General features: G+C 31.2%; 2 protein-coding genes across 19 annotated transcripts in view; both read right to left on the reverse strand.

The window, feature by feature from the left end:
• Nucleotides 1–4,114, reverse strand: part of LOC127064550 (CD151 antigen-like) — a 15,858-nt gene extending 11,744 nt beyond the window's left edge. The window contains exons 1-2 of one of the 3 annotated variants that reach the window (XM_050995757.1): nucleotides 3,966–4,114; nucleotides 1–28 (exon numbers count right to left, since the gene is read on the reverse strand). The exon at nucleotides 1–28 is cut by the window's left edge and continues 64 nt beyond it. The gene's annotated coding sequence lies outside the window, so the exon portion shown is untranslated. Of the gene's footprint in view, nucleotides 29–650; nucleotides 671–3,965 lie in introns of those variants that run through there. The other 2 variants (XM_050995758.1, XM_050995759.1) reach the window with 2 other exon arrangements.
• A 103-nt stretch (nucleotides 4,115–4,217) lies between these two features.
• LOC127064548 (troponin I) overlaps nucleotides 4,218–20,000 on the reverse strand; it is a 27,833-nt gene continuing 12,050 nt past the window's right edge. For 7 of the 16 annotated variants that reach the window (XM_050995743.1, XM_050995747.1, XM_050995742.1 and 4 more), the window contains 9 exons: nucleotides 14,095–14,138; nucleotides 13,803–13,944; nucleotides 9,732–9,749; nucleotides 8,737–8,775; nucleotides 7,115–7,289; nucleotides 6,773–6,979; nucleotides 6,083–6,343; nucleotides 5,861–5,944; nucleotides 4,218–5,406 (listed from right to left, as the gene is read on the reverse strand). In XM_050995743.1, coding sequence (XP_050851700.1) covers nucleotides 5,393–5,406; nucleotides 5,861–5,944; nucleotides 6,083–6,343; nucleotides 6,773–6,979; nucleotides 7,115–7,289; nucleotides 8,737–8,775; nucleotides 9,732–9,749; nucleotides 13,803–13,944; nucleotides 14,095–14,138 — 984 coding nt within the window. In that variant the 3' untranslated portion in view covers nucleotides 4,218–5,392. Of the gene's footprint in view, nucleotides 5,407–5,860; nucleotides 5,945–6,082; nucleotides 6,344–6,772; nucleotides 6,980–7,114; nucleotides 7,290–8,171; nucleotides 8,776–9,731; nucleotides 9,750–12,351; nucleotides 13,081–13,802; nucleotides 13,945–14,094; nucleotides 14,139–20,000 lie in introns of those variants that run through there. The other 9 variants (XM_050995754.1, XM_050995753.1, XM_050995752.1 and 6 more) reach the window with 4 other exon arrangements.

Below are 20,000 nucleotides of genomic sequence, written 5' to 3' on the forward strand. Positions count from 1 at the left end.
AAGATTTTTCACCGCTCGGTTATATCTCCTAAAAAAATTAATAACAATAAAAAAAGTTCATTGGATTAAACTTATGGTAGTAATATCCTATGGTGCAATATATAAATTATATGAAATATCATATATATAGTGTATAAGATAAGCAAAGAATTAGCAATGGACGAAAAAATCTAATAAATAAATTTTATTAAATTTAATTTTGAGATGATTTTGGGTATTAATCGCGTTGATATATATTCAAGAATACAAAATCGATTAGTTTATAGCAAATAAAAACGTAGATCGTAGATTAAAGATTACAGAACGATTAATTCATGATTTAATCCTTTAAATTTCTATGTCGAATCAAACTCTATATTGTTTAGACTTATATTTTTTAACAAAACAATTTTGTAACAATTTTTTATTACAAAATGTTACATTTTCATTATATATGTATCTAATAAATTGAACTATATGTTTTTTTTTAAAAGAAAAAAGATTAAAATACAAAAGAATTTTTAGCGAAGAAATAGAAAAAAAAAAGAAAAACTAATATTAATAAAGATCGGAAAGGGTTAAGAAGGATGTCAATACACAACATCCGTTCGTGTTACCACCACACAAATACACATATACGTAGACCAACGATATTCAGAGAGGATATTCACCTCGAAACACTCGAGTACGTTTCTCTATCCTCTCTTTCTAGTTTCTCTTCGTCTTTCTCGCTTCGATATGCCTACTACCGCAACAGGTAATCTTCTTAATCCTTTTCAACCTGTCCTGAGAGTTCTCATTTTTGAATCGTTTATACTAACAAAGTAAACTATTCTAATAATTTTCTCGTAAACAAAATGTAAACGAAACGATATATATATATATATATATATATATATATATATATATATATATATAGAGAGAGAGAGAGAGAGAGAGACAGAGAGAGGGAGGGACGGAAGAAGGGAGAGAGAGGGAGAGAGAGAGTTATATGACCATATCTTCCGGTTCTTGACACGTTCCGTCACGATTATGTAATATTTTTAACCAATATGGAAAAGCTATCTTCTCTGTTAGGTTAAAAATTTCAAACGAAAGCTTGGTTACTTCATTCGATTATGCCAATCGACCTCACTTTACTCGTACTCGTTACATATTATCACGATCAATCTATTCAATAAAGCAGAGGTCACGATACGTTCGACGAGCAAAAGGAAACGCGACTCGAACTCGTCCGGAACTGTCGTTCTCTAATTTTATCTCTCTATTTATCTTTTTCTCTTTATATTCTAATGTATTACTTCTGTTACTTCAATTTATTTTTCATGTACTGTTCCTCCCTTATACAGGATGTACAGGCTTGTCTAAAAGTTCCTAGATGGGTTAAAACTTCCTAGATGATATTCAATATTTCTCAAATTATACTTTTTCAAGACTTTTTAGATTTGTAGTTAGCCTTGCAGTTAGATTTATAGTTTTACAAGCTATAACTTAAAAAAATGTTAATCTAGAATATTTCAAAAAAGAGTAATTCATTTTTAAAATCACCTAGAATCTATTGGTCCATCTAGAAATTTTTAGTGTCTGTATTTATCATATATTAGATCTATCCAAATGTTTCGTCTGTTTTTTAATCTAAAAAAGAAAATAAATTTTTATATTTTTTATAAATACTTTATCAACATTGATATTCTGACGTAAGGTTTTAAAATGATTTTAAATAAAATAAACTTTTGGAAAGATGAAATACAAATTGTTGGAATATATAATTATCGTAATTTATATACGAATAAATTATACGCAGAAAAGTTTTGTACATCTTTTAACTGAAAGAAAATAATATATTTATACACTGTTTATTAATATTTAATTAATATTGCCAACTTGAGATGGAATCTTGGAATTACTATTAAATAAAATGAATTTTTTATCTTATAAAACTTGAACTCGATCAGGCAATTATCATAATTTATATAAAAATAAATAATATAAATAATATAATAATAATAGAAAATTGTGTACGTATATATGTATGTACATAAAAGGTCATTTATTTTTTATTAATTTATACATCAAAATAATATTTAAATTGATTGTCCTTGTTCGCAGATAAATTCGCGATACCTAATACTATTATCCATTAGATGAAGCAATAAAGAAGTGTGTAAAAGCGTTAATAAAATCATTTTACCCTCGTGTCGTATTCACGAAGCAGTTTATTAAATAAGAGCAGAGGTTAAGAAGTGGGCCGAACAGATTGCATTTCACGAACACTGATTGATCTCTCAGTCTCGTTTCGATTTACTTCTCTTACGATTAATTCTTAGAAGGAGATGATAAAAAGAAAAAAAAGAGAGAGAGAAAAGAAAAAAAGATTAAACAAAGATTTGGTAATGGAACATCGAATGTTGATGAGAGTTACAAAAGAAGAAAGATCTACTCGAAGTTCAATAAGAAATAGTTTCCTTTCTTCTTGGCAAGGAAGTCACGAGAAGGAACGGTAACTAATAACGCGAGATCGTGACTCACGACACGAATCGTAATATACAACCAAGATCACGGACATTGGCCTCTAGATCTTTAAAAAGAAAGAAAAAGCAAAGAAAAAAGAAAACAGAAAAAATAAAACAACGATAACTATTCATCCCCTTTCTTTTCTACGCTCGTACGTGATCTTAAAAAAAGGCGGGAAATTTTGCACATTCGAGTACGAACGTGGGACGAATATAAAAGTTGAAAAAAAGGAAGAAAGAAAAGACAAAGCTTTCTTCGAGAAAATCCTCAAATCCTCTTCTTCTCTTTTTACTTCTCAACCCTAGAAATGACGAGAAAAGTGTGAAAGATAAATTCGAACGTCAAACAGGAACGACGAAGAGAAAAAGGTAAAAAAAAAGAAAAAAAAAAAAAAAAGAAACGAAGTTCCACGATATACCAAATATCGGTAATTGGTTGACTCGTGTCGCTCGAAAAGGAGTCTTTTAATTGGCGGTAGAGAGTCTAAAAGAGAGGAAGAGGAAGGTAAAGGGGCACTAACCCGGCAGTTCGTGTAACTCGACGATGCGAATTTGCATCGAACGAGAAGAGAAGGAGTAAGAGCGATCTCCATTTAAGGCTATGATTCGTGGATCGCGGCGGCGAGATTTAAAGCATAATACGAAGGTAACCGTGATATCGACGGAGTCCTCGTTTATAGGACCTCCCGCTTACTCGTCGAACCTTATTAGCTTAATTAACGTTCGCTTCCGTTCGACCTTTGAATCTGATCAAAACTTTTCTTAACTTAACGAATTAATTTGTCATTTTCTTTCTTCCTTTTTTTTATCTCTCCTTCATCTCTGAACTCCACAAGAAGATAATTAATTAATAAATGTTTCGCAATGATATTATACTTAAATTCTTTAGTGATTGCAATTCGTTTCGACGAAGAAAAATCTTTCATTCGAGATAATAAGTACTTATCATCTTAACTCAATTCACCATGAAATTCATATATACATACGTCTTATGCGAACGTTACGCAAATAAAGATCTCATGGAAAGGTAAATATTTGTAAGAGAACGTACAGAGAAAGCGTTCGTAAAAGCAGCGCCAAGCGGTCTATTCATTCAACTACCAATAGCGTACGAGTTACGTAGAATACGGAGAGAAGGTGATTGGTCAGTTCAGAAAGACGATATCACTTCGAAAGAGACGCGCAACGCGCCTCTCTCCACACGCGCGTTTCTCTATATATACATATATATGTATATATATATTTATCTTCCTATCTATCTTTCTTCCTATTCTATTTTATCTTTTACGTAGCGTCTACGATCTACGTCATAAAAAGAAACGTATCCAAGGTTCTGAAAGTCAACTACTCTATGTCTCGTGACTAGACTAGAACGAGGACAAGGACGCAACCGGTAAGAGATGGAATAAAAAAAAAGAAAGAAGATTCTTCCGTGATTATACTCGTTCGAATAAGTACATTGCACTTACTTACCGAGCAGTCGTTGTTGTTTCTTCAATTCAAGGAAGTGGACAATGTGATGGTAAGATTGTAAACTGTTACGCAAGTAATGACAAATGAAAAGAGTTACGGAAAGATAGTTCTTGTAAGAAATTATGCTTCCTCGTGGCTCTTCTTGCCATGCATGGCACGAAAATCGGCCGCGAGATCGCGTAATCGTCGCGCGTCGGACCGCCGACCTTCGAAACTCTTTTTTCTCTTTCTTTAGAAAAAATAAAACGTATGAAAAGTTTAAGTTTATATCTATTTGAGAAATGTCTTTAAGGAAGAATATAATAAGCAACGCGCGGTTCACAGTGGCAACGACGTTTCGAACGACGACAACGACGATACAAAATCGCGGAACGATAAAACAAACCTCCCACCTCGGAGTCTCGAGCGCGACTGACGGACTCGTGGCGCGCCGAGTTCCCCCTCCCTTCCACCTCACTGTACTCTCAGCCGATTCCGTTCTCTATTCTCCCCACTACTACCGTGCACACCGGCACTATATCTAACTTCTTCCCATAGCGTTTATCGAGATATCAAATGCTGCTTTGCTAGTTATCGCATAGAGCGATTCGATTTAAACGCGATCCTTCGTTTACGACGTTGTACCGACACACAAGTTCCCTTTTTCTTCTCGTTACGTAACGTTAAAGAGGACACAACATAATTCAATCTCTTGATAGCATACGCTTGCGAAAGGAAGTGATAAAGAAATTAGATCTGTTACTTTTTCTGCGTACTCTTCAGATTTAGTGAAATTTTATCTGGGTAAATGCATAATTACGTATTGCTTTAAAACTTATCTAGTTGAGACGTCAGTTAAAAAATAATTTCGTTCAATTTTGATCGATGCAAGTACAATGATCGATGATGAGCTTTTATTATAAATCCAATTTCTTATTATTTTTTTTTTTTAAAGAAACAGTATTCAGTGTATCAATACATAGATATATATACATACATACATATATATATGTATGTATGTATGTATGTATGTATGTATGTATGTATGTATGTATATCTACGCGCGGAACTTTCGCGTAGACGAACGTGCCGTGAATTATTTACAAAGCTAACGGCACAAAAATTCTCATGTGTAACATTCGATACGATTTGTTTCTATTTCGCATAGAAGAATTTTAACGAACGTTACGACCGTTTAAGGTAAAATGTAAATCGTATAGAATGTTTTCGTTTGCTAAGGACATGACATTCGTTACAGTGTTATCGTAGTCGACGATAAGACGCTCCTTCCTTTTCGTTCATGTCTTCTTCACAAGGATGATCACGACGAACAATGGCGTCGACGACGACGATGACAGTCAATGGCGATAAAAGAAGAATAGTGCCGATGTGTTCGCTGTGGTCAACGAAGATTAAATCTTCGTCCTTCGCTGACCGTCTCGACGAAATTACGAGGCAGGTGCTGCAATAGAACGATAGATTTATTCTAATTGCATTGAAAGTAATTAGCAAATAGAACGAGTTCATCGAAGAGATGCTCCAACGTCGCAAGCAGAGTTATTTGTCAACGATAAACTACATAACAAACCGTATATCTCGAGTATTTTGAGATTCGACGAGATACTGCGCCGTTGGTAATGTTTATGAATGATGATGGACGAGATAGACGAGACGAGATAGAGACGATGAAGAAGATGGATTAACTATGAAGAACAACGCGCGTACTAAGACGCCTTACTTGCGATGAGATTACTTAACCATGACACTTTTCAACTAAACGATTACTAATAGATGACAAGATACTATTGGTAATCGTTTTATTAATGGATTACTAATAGATAACGAGATACTATTAGTAATCGTTTTACTAATGATCCTTGTCTACTACGTTTTCAATTTTCTTTTTCTCGACGTACCATTCGTGATGTACTTAGCTCTATTTGTTGATGAAATTGTTCCTCTGATGACGATTGTAACTCTCAAAATCAAAACAAGATTAGCTAAAAATTAAGTTAAAAAAAAAGAATATTAATGATGAATATCACGTGATTCGACGGACCGCATGGATAGGACGATGCGACCTATGTCCGAGAATGTCTTTTTTTTTTTATTTTTATGTGTATACTAATGAGACGAACTTTCAGTAGGCGCTGGCGCAGGTGGAGCTTCTGCTGGTGGAGCTGCCGCTGGTGGTGCGGCGGCATCAGCTGGTGCCGGTGCAGCTGGTGCTGCAGCATCAGCTGGTGGAGCTGCCGCTGGTGTGGCTGAAGCATCCGCGGGTGGTGCTGCTGCTGGAGCTGCATCCGTTGGAGCCGCTGCTGCTGCTGGTTCTGCCGGAGGAGCTGCACCTTCGGTCGTTGGAGCTGGAGCTGGTGGTGCTCCTTCCGCTGGTGGTGCACCTAATCGTTAAAGAGTAATTGAATGAAACGAACATGTACAGGTGAACGAACAAATAGGTCACAAATGTTCTATAATCGAATGAAGTTATTCAAAAGCCTCGTGAAATTTGCTCATTTCATAATCTTCCTAAATCAACATTACCTGTTAAACAAATTTATATTACATCTTGGTCCATCCTGACGGCACAGCTGCTTCTTACTTTTTTCTTTTTCCTCTTTTTTTTTTTTTTTTTTTTTTTTTTTTTTTTTTTTTTTTTTTTTTTTGAAGAAATGATTCATTTAATTCTATAATATCGCTCATTATCCAAATTTTTATTTAATTTAAAACATAAAAGGCATTTTCAATTCATTCGAATATGATCTAATTTTCAATTTTCAACGTGATTTCGATTTCTAAGAAAGATATAAAAAGATGCAAAGAGAGGATACCTTCAGCGGGAGGAGCTGGAGCAGGAGCACCTTCTGCTGGTGGAGCTCCTTCAGCTGGGGCCGCTGCAGGTGGTGCTCCTTCGGCTGGTGGTGCACCTTCGGTAGCTGGTGGTGCTCCTTCGGCTGGAGGTGGTGCACCTTCAGCTGGAGGTGGGGCAGCTCCTTCGGCAGGTGGTGGTGGTGCACCTTCAGCTGGTGGAGCACCTTCTATAAGTCGTGAATAGTATCATCAAATCAAACTTTTTAATTAAGATATTAACAAACAATATGTATACAAATTTATTATTTCTTTTCCTTAAAAAGTGATTTAATAACAAATAAATAAATACAAATAAATTTTACCAGCTGGCGGAGCAGTTTCAGGTGGTGGAGCAGCCGCTGGAGGAGCAGGTTCAGGTGTGGGTGCTGGTGGCTCAGCAGGTGGCGCTGGTGCAGGTTCTGGTGCTGGTGCAGGAGCGGGTGCAGGTTCCGGTTTCTTAGGAGCTTCCGCTGGAGGTGGAGGTGGAGCTTCGGGTTCCTATGTATGCAAGGTGTACCATTTTTCAAACCTAACGTTCCTTGATTCCAACGACTAATTCAACTATGATTCTATTACGTATGCTCTGCTGTTATATTATCGTGAACGTATATATTCGACGTGTCTCTAATTTTTTCTTCCGGTTTCTTACGATATCTTTCTCTATAATATTATTTTCAATTTAAGAAAAATATTTCCTTTTATTTATAAAACCATGTGACTTGCTAAGAAGGAGGAGAACGTTCTCATTCTTATAACTCTTTTTAAATATTTTTTATCCTCCTTTTACAGTCACCGATCATCGAACGTAAATATTCATTATTGATCTTACCAAACAGGCTCGGACTCGACGATCAACGAAACACAAACACACCGTCCTTTTTTCATAAACACACTCGTTAGATCACAGATGAGGATATACAAAAAAATGTCGAAACATATAACAGACATCGTAGTTAGAATTGTTTACAATATTACTATTGATTGATTGTTCCCACTAGAGTATACTTCTTCTAGCATTTTCAATTGTTATAGTTCACATAAACAATACTAGTAGAGATCATTCTTTTGTAAGAAATAAAAAACAATAGAAAAGAAAATAGAAGAAATAATGAGGATAAGATGTAATCGATGAGTTTGTGATTTTAATTAATCTTGATTAATGTTATCAACGACGTTATTTATCCGATTTTACTCTTTCTATGTTCGATAATTCGAACAGATCATTAAAATCTGAAAGGATCTATAAGATCTGAGAAAATTATAGAACGATCTGATAATTCGAGACATAACCCATACATATACTTACAATTACAAGGGGTAACAATAAAGGATATTAAAAGGAAAATACAAGAAGGGTACAAATAATGACAACACAAAACAGAAATTTTTGTAGTCAAGTATTTTGCTTTACAATAAATCTTAAATAACGATTCCCTTTATCGCAGTTATCTTTCGTCATTAAATTTCGTCCCACGTGATATCGAAAACACCAACAACAACAAAAAGAAATGAAACGAAAAATTGTCCAAAAATTGATTGGAATATTATTACAAACGTACGTAGAATCATTAGAAAGGATTAGACAAGTGTAGGATTTACATTGATATTTCACAGGGAACGATTGATAAACAATAAAAAATAGGGACCGATTGATGGGACGATTATTACATCGGATCATTGATATCGTTAAAAAGAATCATGATTACAAATTTAAGAACAAATAGAAAGAAAGAAAATAAAGAAAAATAATTATATGTATATATATATAGAAACAGATAAAATGGAGAGGGAAATTAATAATATTTTTTCAAGAGCCGAGCCGTTTGTTAATCGCTCGAACGAATTCGTTTATACTCGTAATTCGAGAAGAACGAATTTCTTTCTTTCTTTTCTTTTCTTTTTTTTCAATCCTTTTCTTTCACGCCTCGACCTCTTCTTCCTTTACCTTCTTCTCGTCGCCCTTCTTCGACCAGTCAGGTTTTTTCTGTAAAATTAAGAGAGAGAAACACATATGAGATAAATATTCTGAAGTCTTACATTCTCAAGTAAAGGAATATTTGCATAGTAATTCTTAACACACGTTGTGGCTTGGTTATAATGGTGCCAAAGGGGTGAACGATCGCAAAGCAAATAAAACGACTAGAGGGATAAAGATACATATATGTAAAAGGTTTACATGTATATTCGTGAAAAAAAAAAAAATACAAAAACAAAACAAAAAATAACTTAATCGAAAAATACACGACATTTTTTTTTATTGTCTTTGTTTTTCTCTATATTATCACGGACATGAAAAAAAAATATATCTCTGTATTGTCTCTCACCAAAAAAAAAAAGAAAAAAGGAAAATGAACAAAGAGCCGTGCACATAAAAAATCGATATGTCATTTTCTACAGGCTTGTCTAAAAATCTGATCTAATCTCTGGGGGCAGGGGAAACGCAAAAATGAAAATAAAAATAAAGAAAAAAGAAAAACAAAAATGGATAACCATAGAGACAAAATGAGAATGGACGAATATGACGTTTTATGTGAAAAAATTGATTATCCTTACGATCTGACCGGAGAAAAAAGAAAAATTGTTTATTAAAAAAATTTGATAACGTAAAAGTATATAAAGAAGATACATGTTGTGATGAGTTGAGAAAAGAATAAAAAAAGAAAAAAAAAAATAACAGAAGTTAATCGTTATCGATCGTGCAGCGTTCAAGCCAAATATAATATAAGCTTTTTTAATTGCTTTCTTTTTTTTTTTCTTCTTCAACTACTTTCTATCTCACTTCTCCGTTTCTTTTTTTATTTTAATTACTTTTAATTAGTTGTCCCATTCGTTAGTTTGTTCGTTCATTCGATTTATTCTCATTCACACGTTGTTCATTCATTCTCTACGAATTTCCTACGCGAGCATGCCGATCTAACGATTGGCATATTAAAGTTTTACCTTATCTTTTGACGCATTCTGCGAACATAATGCAAGAGCAATATCATTAGTATAAACAGACAGACAAAGATAGAGAAAATGAGAAAGAGAAAGAAAAAGAGAAAGAGAAAGAGAAAGAGAAAGAGAAAGAGAAAGAGAACGAGAGAGAGAGAGAGAAAGAGAAAGAGAAAGAGAAAGAGAAAGAGAAAGAGAAAGAGAAAGAGAAAGAGAAAGAGAGAGAGAGAGAGAGAGAGAGAGAGAGAGAGAGAGAGAGAGAGAGAGAGAGAGAGAGAGAGAGAGAGAGAGAGAGAGAAAGAGAGAGAGAGAAACGAAACATAGAAACAATTATTCAAGCGTACATTTAATCATCAATTTTCGACGATTATCGCGCCATTCACGAATCGATTCTTCGAGAATATATAGAAGTATATAGTACATATACATATGTATGTATGTATAAGGTATATAATATGAACTGTTTTCTAATTCTTCTCGTAAAATCGAATCGTGAATGACGAGAAGCGATCATTCGGTATATCGATTTTTAAAAAAAGAAGATGGTAAATAGTTAATCGATTTTGTTATAATCTATATTTGAAAATATTCAATCGATTCATAAATATAAGTGTCGTTGCAAGTAAAAGGAATTTTTAAATATGAACATCTATTTATTTTAATATTATATTAAATTAAAAAAATCATCAATTTTTTCATTGTTATATAATCGAAAAATTTGTTTTGGATTGATAATAGAAAATATTGAAACACAATATTGATTCGCAAATATAAGTGCTATTTGTAAATTCGGAATTTACGCTAAATATAAATCTATTCTTGTAGATTTTATATTTGTTCAAATTTTTTTACACTGTATCAAAAGATTTTATACATGTATCAAAGAATTATTAATTTTCTTATCTTAACTTTATTCAGAGTTTTATCAAAAGTTCCTAAGTGATTTTAAAAATCAATTAATCTTTCTCGAGACTTTCTAAGCTTGTAGTTAGGCTTGCTATTTCACAAGCTAATCTTGTAGTTTAGCAAACTGGGAAAAAGTCTTGGAGAACAGTAATTGATTTTTAAAATCACCTATAATCTTTTAACCCGCCTAAGAACTTTTGGTTCACCCTGTATATTAAACTAAAAAATCATTAATTTTTTCCTTTATGATCCATATTCGAAAAGATTGCTTTAATTTACCGATATACTACCATTATGAGAGAAAAATTAATTAAAATAAAACAACAAATATTTATCAATCGATCAAATAGAAAGTAAAAAGGAATAAAAGAAAATGAAATGGTCCGATATGCTGAACGATCATTGTACGAATGAAAAATAGGACAGAACAAATATTCTACACATTAACAGCCTCGAAGCATGGCAGTCGAATCAATAATAGGCGATAAAGCCAATTTTAAAAAATGCGCCTTTTGCGTGAAATGTCTATTCTTTAGTCTCGCGTATAATTTTAGTTTATCAATTTTTTGACAAATGGCCGCTACTTCGTTCTTTCGTTCTCTTCGTTATATTTCTATCTTTTTTTCTTATTTTTCTTTTTTATTTTAAATATTTTTCTTTTTTTCATTATTTTTAGCTATCCAATTAATTTGATATTCAAGTACGATAGTTCGAAGTATGTAATGGATTAGCGTCCGAAGAATCAGATAAGAATGCTAGCAGTTGTCAGGCAAAACTAAATTAAATTGCGTTTTAACTGCCAATGTGTATGTGTATTTGTATATATTATGTAACTATGTATATGCAAATTATATATATATATATATAGGTATACATGTATGTATATATGTACGTGTACGTGTATATGCAAGAGAGATAAAGATAATGATAAAGAGAAAAATAGGGCCAGGCATATGTAGTGTGAGTAAAAGCGTTTCTGCCATATTATCAACGAAAAATGTGAAGAAAGTTCGAGCTATATATATTTTATATTTATTGAATTGTTTAATTGTTTTTTTAATTATTTTTGTATTTTTTGTTTCTTGTTTTTATAAATTATACTCTGCAAGCCATTCTCACCTTTTTCGCCCTTCTTTATTAATCCCTAAACCCTTTTTCTATGATCTTCTATGACATTCTCTTTTTCTTTTATTAATAAAACGACGAATTGTTTTCGATCATATCGATTCTTTCTTCTAGAATTATGTTGATAAAAACGTCTTTATAATATTTCTACGAGTAATTTCTATAAAGTGAATAAAAAATAAAACGAGCAAAATATTTAAACATAAATAAATAAATAAATAAATAAATAAATAAATAAATAAATAAATAAATAAATGAACTAAAAATAGATAGATAGGTCTATGTGAAAAATTGTGTAGATTTTCAATAATTTTTAAGAAATGGCAATCGGAATGGGGATCACGAACTTTTCCAAGATATGACAGAGAGAAATATGGGGTATAAATCGTTAAAAAAAAAAAAAAGAAAGAAAGAAAAAGTAAACCGAAAAAAGAAACAAAGGTAAAGAAATAAAGATCACGAGTACCTCGTGAAAAGATAAAGTGATAAAGAAAAAAAAAAAAAGAGAAAAGAAACGAAATGAAATCTCGAAAGAGATTACGTGGATATTGGGAATAGATGCTAGTACGGTTGTGTCTGTCTTTTGCATCGTATATACTCGATTTTTCGATCGTTTATTGAATCATCAACACAGAGGTTTTTCTTTTCTACGTGAAACGGAAATTGATAATTTCATTTTTCGAAATTGAATTTGAACAAAACTATTTGTCTGTAAAATATTATAAACATTGTATCAAAGCTCAATTCTTTCGATATTTGTAATTTGTGTATGTATATGTATCTTCTTTTTATTTAATTATTTATCCATGTTTTTTTATTTCCTTCCGCGTTTATTGAATCATCGATACAAATTACTTTTTTTTTCTATTTTCAAAAGAACATTGATTATTCGCGATCGATTGTTTAATACTCTGATTGATTTCAAACGAAACTATTTGTTGGTAAGTCTTACAAAAACTTTTGAGGCACATAATTCTTTTGACAAAATTTTTTTTATCTCTCCTTTATGTATTTATTTATTTAATTATTAATATTTCTTTGTTTAAACGAAATAGTTTCATTAGGATGAAAAATAGTCGATCGTCAAATGAGTATACGTCTCAGTCTATATGTATGTATTGTAAGTAATTAAGTATGTAACGTACGTATATGTATTCAAATTCGAGCTGTTTAAACATATGTACATTATAGGATTATTTATATATTTATATATATATATGTATATATATATATATATGTGTGTGTGTGTTTCTTTTTTTCGCATTCGGCCTGTTTTTGTAATCTACTTCTTCGTCTGCCACTCTGCTTTCTCGGACTTCTTGGGCTGTGAAGAACAACACAATTGCCTAATCAACTATCTCTAAGCTATAGACTATCATGATTATTATAGTTATACGAAAGAATTCTAAGTGTATGGTATTATGACGCGGAGAAAATCGAAAAAAAAATTATGTGTGTTGCGCCACGAATAGTATCTATCTAGTCTTGACAAAATTTTTTCTAAAACCTTTCAAGAAAAATCATGGGGAAAAAAAAAAGATATGTAAAAATAAGACGAAACAAGACGAAACGAAAACGAGAAAAAACAAGTTAACAACAACTATTTCGACAAAAACAAAAAATCCATAACTTTCTTTCTTTCTCACGATGAAAGTAGAAAAAATGGCCACCAAAAGAAAAAAAAAAGCGAGCCGACTTAAACGTAGTCGACTTGTTTGTAAAAAAAAATGTAGCTTTACTTCAAGCAAAAAAAAAAAGAAATAAAGAGAGAAAAGAAAATTACAAAAAATACCAAAAATGAAAAATAGTATTTGTTATTTATTTATTTTTTTTTTCAATTGCTTCAGAGACGTTCCTTTTTCTAGAAGCCCTCAAAAAGAAAAAAAAAAAAGAGAAAGGAAAAAGAAATGCTGTGAGAAGGACGAAGAAAAATGATTATCCTTCCTCTTCGTTGGCCAAATAAAAAGGAGAAAAGAAATATAAATTCTTTCTCTTTTATATCTATTAGTTAAATAGATAAATTTAATCGATAACGATCTATCGTACCTCTTTGTCCTCCTCCTCGAGAGTGAACTCCTTCTTCTTGACTTGTTTCAATTGATTACGGAAGTTGAATTCGGCCGCTTTCTTTTGAAGTTTGGCGAATTTGTTCTCGTATTTCGAAACCTTCTTCAGAGTTGGCTTCATGCTAAAGAAGAAGAAATAAAAAAAATAAAAAAAATAAAAAAATTATAATAATGAAAAGAAATAAAAACAATGAATAATTTTCATATATCATATAATGACGTAACGTTAAAATAAATCAAATGAAATATTTTTGTGTATAAAAGATACTTACAATTTACCTCGAAGGTCATTCACCTGGCTGTTCAAGTCAGCGATCTATACCACATTCGAGAAGATAACGATTAGTATACGTTTCAATGATTATTTGTCTACGTGCACGTTCATGCGTATGTCTCTACGATAGATTGAAAGATGTTGACAATAAATATCGGTAATAGCAAAAAATAGACACTCGGTATCGACTAGTTTCTACGGTGAATGATTCTTATCTCAAAAGACGATCGATTTACTGTCTTGAATTGTCTTTGATACGATCTTATACGTACATCGGTATAATCATTTATAATATTTCTATTATTTTGTGTTTTTTAAATAAAATATATAGGAAAATTAATCATCTTTTATATTAGATTTTTCTATTATTAATTCTTGCTTAAATATGAGAAAAAAAGAATTTTTAAAAATGTCAAATAAAATTTATAGAATTTTTAATACCAAATTTCGATATATTTGTTTAATCATGTTTTCCTTTTCAAAAATATAAAAGAGAAATAGAGAGAGAAAGAATTTATCATACTTTTTATATAAAATTTTGTTATTATTAAAAAATATAGTTTTACGATCTATTTTAAGTATAAACAAAGAAAAAAATAGAAAATAATATGAAAAAAAAACAAATAATGTAATATAAAATCTCACAATTATCGTCTTGCATAAATATATTTATTTAATAGTATTTTGAACTTTTTCAAAATATCAACAAAATAAAAGAATTTATCATACTATTTTGCATATAAAATTTTATTATTACTACAAACAATAGTTATAGTCTTTCCCAAATGTAATGAAAAAATGATAGAAAAAAGTGTTAAATAAAAATTTGCGAAATTAATCCCAACACGTTGAAGAAGTGAAATTTAAAAACATAAAGTTCGATCGTCTTTATTTCAACCGTATAAACTAAAAATAAAAAGAAAGAAAATTGGAAAAGACAATCAAATTTTCTAACAATCCATGCATCAGCATTCTTCTTTGATTCGGCGCAGAAATCAAAAGAATAAAAAGAACAAAGAAAGAGATAGAAAGAAACGAAAGGGGAGAGCAACAATATAAGAAACATATGCATGCAGATAGATTTGAAAAAGGAAAGCAGTTCGATTAGGATGAAATAATTGTGAAAGGAAATTCTTTTTTCTTGCGAGAAAGATGGCGAAGCAGCACAGCATTGTAGCAAAAGAAAAAATTGTTCGTTGATCGTTCGAGATCAAGACGAGAGCAAGAACAAAAGCGCGATCGGCGGAAAATAAGAGTAGAATCACTGTAAAAAGCGAAAGGGCAAAAAAGGATCAGGTTGAATGAGCTAAAAAGTACCGAGGCACGATGAAGCGAAATTTTTTTTCGATTATTTCCAGCTGATTTCTACACATTTACACACGTATATGTATCGACTTCACCAATAAATATAACGTCGACCATTTTGAATATTTTATATTTATATAGCGTATCTATAAATATATATATATATATATATATATATATATATATATATAATTTATAATATATCAAAGAAATATTATTTAATTGTATAATATATAATTAAATATTGTTTAATTTCATATAATATATATATATATATATATATATATATTATATGTAATATTTTTTATTAAACATTCCAACATTATTAATTAACCCAATACTATATATTATATGATATGAAATTATTTATTTAAATATAAAATAATAAAAATTCTGACACTATATTTATTGTATGGCTAAGCCAATATGTATATAAGTACTTATCGACATTCCTAATGTATCGAAGATAATCTTCTATATGGTGCAGTTTTTCTAATCAAATTTGTCATTTTGTTATAACAATAACGATCATTACGAATAGTAAATCGCATTCGCCAACTTTGCTCGTTGGAAAAACTCGATAGGAAAGCAAGTAGTTGTGCTACTTATCGCGTCAGATGAATATACATATACATCTCTATACATATATATACATATAAATTCTATCTGTATGTCAATAAATTTTTAATTTTTTCTATAATATCAAAAGAAATTATATTGTTAAGTAAATAATTACATAAACAGTATACAAATAAATAAATAAAAAATTTCTTTTTCAATTTAAAAAATAATATCAAATAATCCTAAAAACAATATCAAATAATTTTAGATGAAAATTTTTGTTGCACTGAAACAATAAACAAAATATTTTGAAATAGACTTGATATGTATATAGACTTGAAATGACTATATGTATAATGTATAAATGTATAGTATATATGTATATATATGTATAATATATATGTATATATATGTATATATGTACATATAGATACTATTCCTTCCGTTCTATCTCGAAGGATTTTATTTTTCGATGTCGAAGAGATAAAAAACAAAAAAAGAAAGAACAGAAAAGAGTAAAAAAAAAAACGAAAAGTAGGATCGAAGGAAATAGATCAAAATAGGTAAAAAGACAATTTCAATCGGATGTTCGATCGCGAAGAAACTGGTCACGATCAGCTTTTCAGTCGAGCAACCTTTTTCGGTTAAACGACCGGAGAAAAAAAAATCCACCACACAATTGGTCCACCAAATTTTACGAAGAAATTTATTTCTTCGTCGTGCATCTACGTGCATTTTTGAAATTAATTCGTCCGTGATCTTGCGAACTCTCGCAAAAACCGGCACCTGATCTTCGATCATTTATAGATCTATCGAAATTACAGTTCTCTTCGTATTATATTCGAAATAATTTGTTTACACGAAAAAGAAGAAAAAATGAAAAACTAGAAACAAAATTTAGCAAAAGAATAAATTAAAAATTTTCACTTTAAAATAATTGTTAAAAGTAAATAAAAACAAAAAAAAAGAGAAAAGATTGGAACTTGATTGGAAATATTAAAAAATACATGGATTTAATTAAAAATAGGAATAGAACTATTCGATAGATCTTAAATATTTACAGGCCAATCGAACACCATGACAAAATTTGATCGCACGGAAAAAGGTGAGAGAAATTTTTCTTGCAAAATCTTTCCAAAATCAATATGTATCAACGTCATCACATTGTCATCGTAGTCATAGACGTCATCACGAATCAATCGACACGAATTGGTCTTTTCTTTTCGCGTCTTCTTTTTTGTTTTCTTTTGTGTCTTTTTGTTTTAATTGTTTTTATCACGTACAACAACTAATAAAAAAAGCTAGCTAGCACAGAGCACGAAAGGTGGGGGAAAAATAAGACGAGGGTGTGATGTAGGGGCAGGTAAACATAGTAATATGGAAGATGCTCGAGCCTTGTAATAGGCGACACGATCGTTGCCGCGCGATCCTGTTATCATATTTACGATGCTGTTATCATAATTACTCTGAAAGAATGAAAAGATAAAAAAAAACCGTTTTCCTAATTTTGACACCCTTCGCGCGTATTGTACTCCTCATCCTCTCGAGCCGGTCCGCCTTTGTGAGAGAAAGAGAGTTAAAAGTGGGAGAGAGAAGTCAATTTCAATAGAAAAAAGAAAAAAAAAGTAAACAAAAATGAAAAAAGAAATTAAAAAGTGTGGCATAGGAAAAAATGGGCAACCACGTCTGCTTTTTTTCTTGGGGTGAGTGGCAAGAGGAGACGGAAACAATTTACGATTATATACTTAAAGAAAAAGAGAGAGAGAGAAAAAATATATAGCAAGATAGAGACAGAAAAAGAGAGAGACAGACAGAGACAGAGAGAGAGAGAGAGAGAAAATATATATAGCGAGAAAGAGCGAAAGAGAGAGAGAGAGAGAGAGAGAAAGAAAGAGGCAGAAATAGGGTGTAGGACGAAACTAAACAAAGACGAGACTAGTCGATCAAGGACACTGAATAAGGAAATAATCTGATCATAGAAATCAACGTGCGAAGCCCTCGAAATCTATCGAATCGTTATCAAGATCTAAAAAGATTGAAATTGCTCGAAATCTCATTCGAGTCGACTCGATAAAAAAGCATTTTTGTTCAGAATCATTCCGCCCAACAAGATTATTTTATTACCCTTCCTTTTTTCTTATAAATCTCTTCTTAATTCCTTTGTTCGTTACGAACATGAAGTGCCATAATTAATTATTGTAAATCGCGCGGCGAGAATCATGATCGAATTCGCAAAGCAAGGAATAAAGCTGCTAGCTGCTGTGTTTTACTTTAACAAAAGCCATGCATCTCTCTCTCTTTCTCTCTCTCTCTTTCTCTCTCCCTCTCTTTTTCTCACAAGAGGAATGTCTCTTCCAAAAGAGAGAGAGAGAGAGAGAGAGAGAGAGAGAGAGAGAGAGAGAGAGAAAGAGACAGAGAAAGAGAAAGAGAAAGAGAGAGAGAAGTTTTAAATATTTGATATGAGTATATATATATATACTCTTTAACTGTGTGTGTATATATATATATATACTGTATTTATACATTATATATATAATATATAAAATATACATATATACGTATGCTTATATACCTATTCTAACCCCATTTTTGCATTAGCTTTTGAGCCTGCGAGCATAAAAGCAAAAAAGCAGAAAAAGGCGAAAGGCGAGAAAAGTACATGTGTGCTGAGAGAGAGAGAGAGAGAGAGAGAGAGAGAGAGAGAGAGAGAGAGAGAGAAAGGAAAAGAAAGAAAGAGATGAAAGTCACACAAAAGAAAAAGCGACGGAAGGTCAGATGAAAACAATTTGTTTTTTGATTGTGTTTTTCTCAACTCCTTCTCACCATTTTGCAATAATAAATACTCTCCCACATACACACACGCGCTCTCCACATACCGATGAAATATTAATCAACTTTTTGATTATTATTATTATTATTATTCCTTTTCTTTCCGTTTCCTTATATATTCTACGACGAATCGTCTATATTTGTTCATTTATTTATTTATTTATTTATTTATTCATTTATTTGTTTTTTTTCTTTCTTTCTTTCTTTCCTCACTTCCTTTATAACTAATACAGAAGAGCAATTTCTTCTGAATCGTCATTTCTCTTTTCACGATATTTTTTTTCATTTCTTTTTTATTGTTTTTTTTTTATATTTATATTTATATCCTTCTAGGAATGCATTATATAGATCGATAGTTATTGTACGAAATTATATTATATCGTACGTACGATCGACGGTATTTATCATTTCTCCGAGATCTCCTTTTTTTCTTTTTTTTTCTTATATATCAATTTGCACAAAATATAAAATTGCTTTAATCAAAAATAAAAATAAAAAAATACTTGTCTCTTCCGTTTTTCGCTAAAAAGTTAGTAAAAAGCTCGGAAAGCCTATTTTCGAATAAACCATATAAATTTATCGATCTATTGATAGATCCAGAAAAAGATACATAGATAGATAGGTAGATAGATAGATAGATAGATAGATAGATAGATAGATAGATAGATAGATAGATAGATGAACAAACGGACGGACAAACAAATAGATAAATAGATAGTTCAGAACATTTGCAAAAGTTATAATTCACCGATCGTCGAGAAAAGAAAAATGCAAAATTGTCAAAATAATAATGTTAAAAGATAAAAAGAGACAACAAAAAAAATAGGAGAGAGAGAGAGAGAGAGAGAGAGAGAGAGAGAGAGATCATTCACGGCACTTCATATCTACGACGAAAAAGGTTCAAGATAGATCTTTTTTCTTTTTTTTTTAAGCGCTAATTTTTTTCTCCATTAAAACAAAACACTGTTGAAAAAATGGCGTTTAGAAAAATTGTTAAATAATAAACGGAGGGCTTCGTCGTCCGAACGAGACGGGACCAAGATCGTACGTCGACAATGAATAAGAAAGATAATTCTATTCAAAGAAAAATCATTCTTTCCCAAATCATATTTATATACTGAAGAAAAAAGAGGATAGAGAGATAAAATAGAGAATGAAAACTTAATGTACTTATGTGTATATATATTGGCATGTGGATGTATATACATG

This window comes from Vespula vulgaris, chromosome 6 (assembly GCF_905475345.1).
Source record: "Vespula vulgaris chromosome 6, iyVesVulg1.1, whole genome shotgun sequence".
NCBI classification, from domain to species: domain Eukaryota; kingdom Metazoa; phylum Arthropoda; class Insecta; order Hymenoptera; family Vespidae; genus Vespula; species Vespula vulgaris.